This window comes from Mytilus californianus, unplaced genomic scaffold (genome assembly GCF_021869535.1).
Source record: "Mytilus californianus isolate M0D057914Y unplaced genomic scaffold, xbMytCali1.0.p SCAF_10, whole genome shotgun sequence".
NCBI classification, from domain to species: Eukaryota; Metazoa; Mollusca; class Bivalvia; order Mytilida; family Mytilidae; genus Mytilus; species Mytilus californianus.
This window is the reverse complement of record NW_026262582.1, coordinates 10,982,819-10,985,588: the sequence shown is the minus strand read 5'-3', so window position 1 is coordinate 10,985,588 and position 2,770 is coordinate 10,982,819. Positions and strand designations below refer to the sequence as shown.

The 2,770-nt window shown below is 34.7% G+C and overlaps 1 protein-coding gene across 1 annotated transcript in view; it reads right to left on the bottom strand.

Moving 5' to 3' along the window:
• The window catches only part of LOC127718672 (peroxidasin homolog), an 8,314-nt gene extending 8,306 nt beyond the window's left edge, over nt 1-8 (bottom strand). The window contains exon 1 of the mRNA XM_052224725.1: nt 1-8. This exon is cut by the window's left edge and continues 332 nt beyond it. Within this exon, the coding sequence (XP_052080685.1) occupies nt 1-8 (8 nt within the window).
• Between the last annotated feature and the right edge of the window lie 2,762 nt (nt 9-2,770).

The following is a 2,770-nucleotide window of genomic DNA, read 5'->3' as shown; positions in this document are numbered from 1 at the left end:
TCAGTCATTTAAATAACGAAAGTATAACCAAATACATACAAAAACCATATTAACAATTCATCAAACTTAAATCTCCGAAGGGAAGATTTACCATCTAGAATAAATGCATGATAGTTTTAAAAATGCATCACAATAAAGCGTTTAAACTAACAATTTAACAAAATGATGTTTATTTTACAAAACTTAATTTATTAACAGTCATGGGTGGGGTTCGTGTTGCTTAGTCTTTAGTCTTTGGTCTTTGGTTTTCTATGTTGTGTCATCTGTACTATTATTTGTCTGTTTGTCTTTTTATTTTTGGCCATGGCGTTGTCAGTTTGTTTTCAATCTACGAGTTTGACTGTCCCTCTAGTATCTTTTGTCCCTCTTTCAGATATCAAAAAAAATATATGTTGCGTGTTTTTATCCAAGACACTGCAGAAGGAATTTTGAATTTTCTTATCCTAGTATGGTTGATAAATACTATCAATTTAAACGTCCACCTTTTGATAATCCAATAGTTATTAGTTAACAGATAACTGTTCTCAACGGATATGCTATCAATCATTAAATATATAGAGAATATCATATTGTTTTTTCAATATCACATCCGTATCAACCTGAGACACCAATATAATCTCAAGAGCTCTGCTCGAGGGATTATATTGGTTGAGGGTTGATACGGTGTGTGATATTGAAAAAACCATATCATATACACTTTATCATATACATATACCTCACGTAGATGCTTTTTATGTGACATGACGTCATACAGATAAGGCGGTTTGAAATGACATCATACAGATTGTAGGTTTGACATGACGTCATACAAATTAGGGTTTGCAACAGTGACTGCAATCGATGACGTGATGTCATACAGATTAAAGGTGTGATAATGCCTTTGCAACCGTGCTGATATCGAAATCATCACGGGTGGTGGATACAGCACGCTTGCCAATGATTGTATTACACATACAATTTATCTGTATTTACTACTAAGTATATAATAAATATTTCTCACATATATTATTGTTCCCAGTATATTATAATGTCTAAAGATAATAAATTCTCTGATGAATATATCTATTCCCAAATATGAAAACACAGAATAATATTTAAAGCTTCTGCACATCTCCAGAATGTCTACTGGTGAAGAGTCCAAAAAAATGAATCTGGACCTCTACTGGAGATATTCTACGGAAGATCAATAAAACAAAAATTCAATTTGCCGTCGAATATAGCAGATTGTTGTTATGTTGGATGACATAAATGAAGTTTACGATTGTTTTATAGAAAATTAAGATACGTCCAGTAGACATGACTGTAAACGTGTGCTCTGTTCGTGACATTTTTCTTTGTTCTTTCCTCTGACTCAATTTTGCTAGACAAATCTGGCTTAAACCCCCACTATTTGATTTTTAAGAATAATCTTAAACTGCACAAAATGTTTTTTAGTAAATCCGTTGGTTGTGTACTGATTGATACTTCAGTCTGGGAGAACATGATTTATTTCAGTACTAGTTGTTATTGCAAATACTCTTGTTTCGGTGCTTTGTGTCTATTGTTTTAATGTAAGTTTTTTTTTGTGTGTCTCGTACCGATCTTTTGAGTTAATCTAATTGCAATTGATTTGTGCAGGTTGTTCTTATATTGTACTGTTACACCACTGTCCCAGCTTCGGGAAGGGTTGAGCGCTCACATAAATGTTCTTGTACTGTTACACCACTGTCCCAGGTTAGGGGGCGGGTTGGGCCGGATCCCGCTAACATGTTTAACCCCGCCACATTCTGTATGTATGTGCCTGTCCCAAGTCAGGAGCCTGTAATTTAGTGGTTGTCGTTTGTTGCTGTGTTACATATTTGTTTTTCGTTCATTTTTTTGTACATTAATTAGACCGTTAGTTTTCTCGTTTGAATTGTTTTACATTTGTGATTTCGGGGCCTTTTATAGCTAAATATGCGGTATGGGCTTTGCTTATTGCTGAAGGCCGTACGGTGACCTTTAGCTGTTAATTGCTGTGTCATTTGGTCTCTTGTGGAGGGTTGTCTCATTGGCTATCTTCGTTTTTATATCAACCCTGCCATATTCTTTGTGTGCCTGTCCCAAATCAGGAGCCTATAGTTTAGTGGTTGTCGTTGGTTCATGTCTCGACTCATATTTGATATTTTGTAAATTATTTTGTTATGTATAATTAGGTCGTTAGTTTTTTCGTTTGAATTGTTTCTCACACTTTTCAAGTCGGGCCTTTCATAGACGACTTTTAATACAGTATCGGGTTTTGTCATTGTTGAAGGCCTTAATTACGGTAGCCTATAATTGCTTACATCCACTTCATATTTGAACTCCGGTGAATAGTTGCCTCATTAGCAATCATACATCTCTTCGTTTTTATATTATATACCTGACTTATAAACTTGTGTTTTCCTGAACCGAGTACTGAACATGCATGACATATTTGTCACTTGGCGTTAACAATTAGCAACAAACAATCAATCAAGTTAAACTTGTGTTAAATAAGAAGAAAAGTCACTTGATATTTATTCCTTTTATTGGGGTGGGGGACAGGAGGATTTCATATATGAATATGGTTGACTGGAAAGAGCTGAAAAATAGTCATAATTAGCGACAGATTAAAAAATTTAATAATGCCCTCTTCGTCTTCCCCATCCGTCATCTATAAATTTAATTTGACCACCACGGAATAGCCCAACTTAGTGTTGAAAATAGCGTTAAACACCAATCAATCAAAATCCCTTCCCTAGAATATCAAAAAGTCGTCCCTTAACTGTTA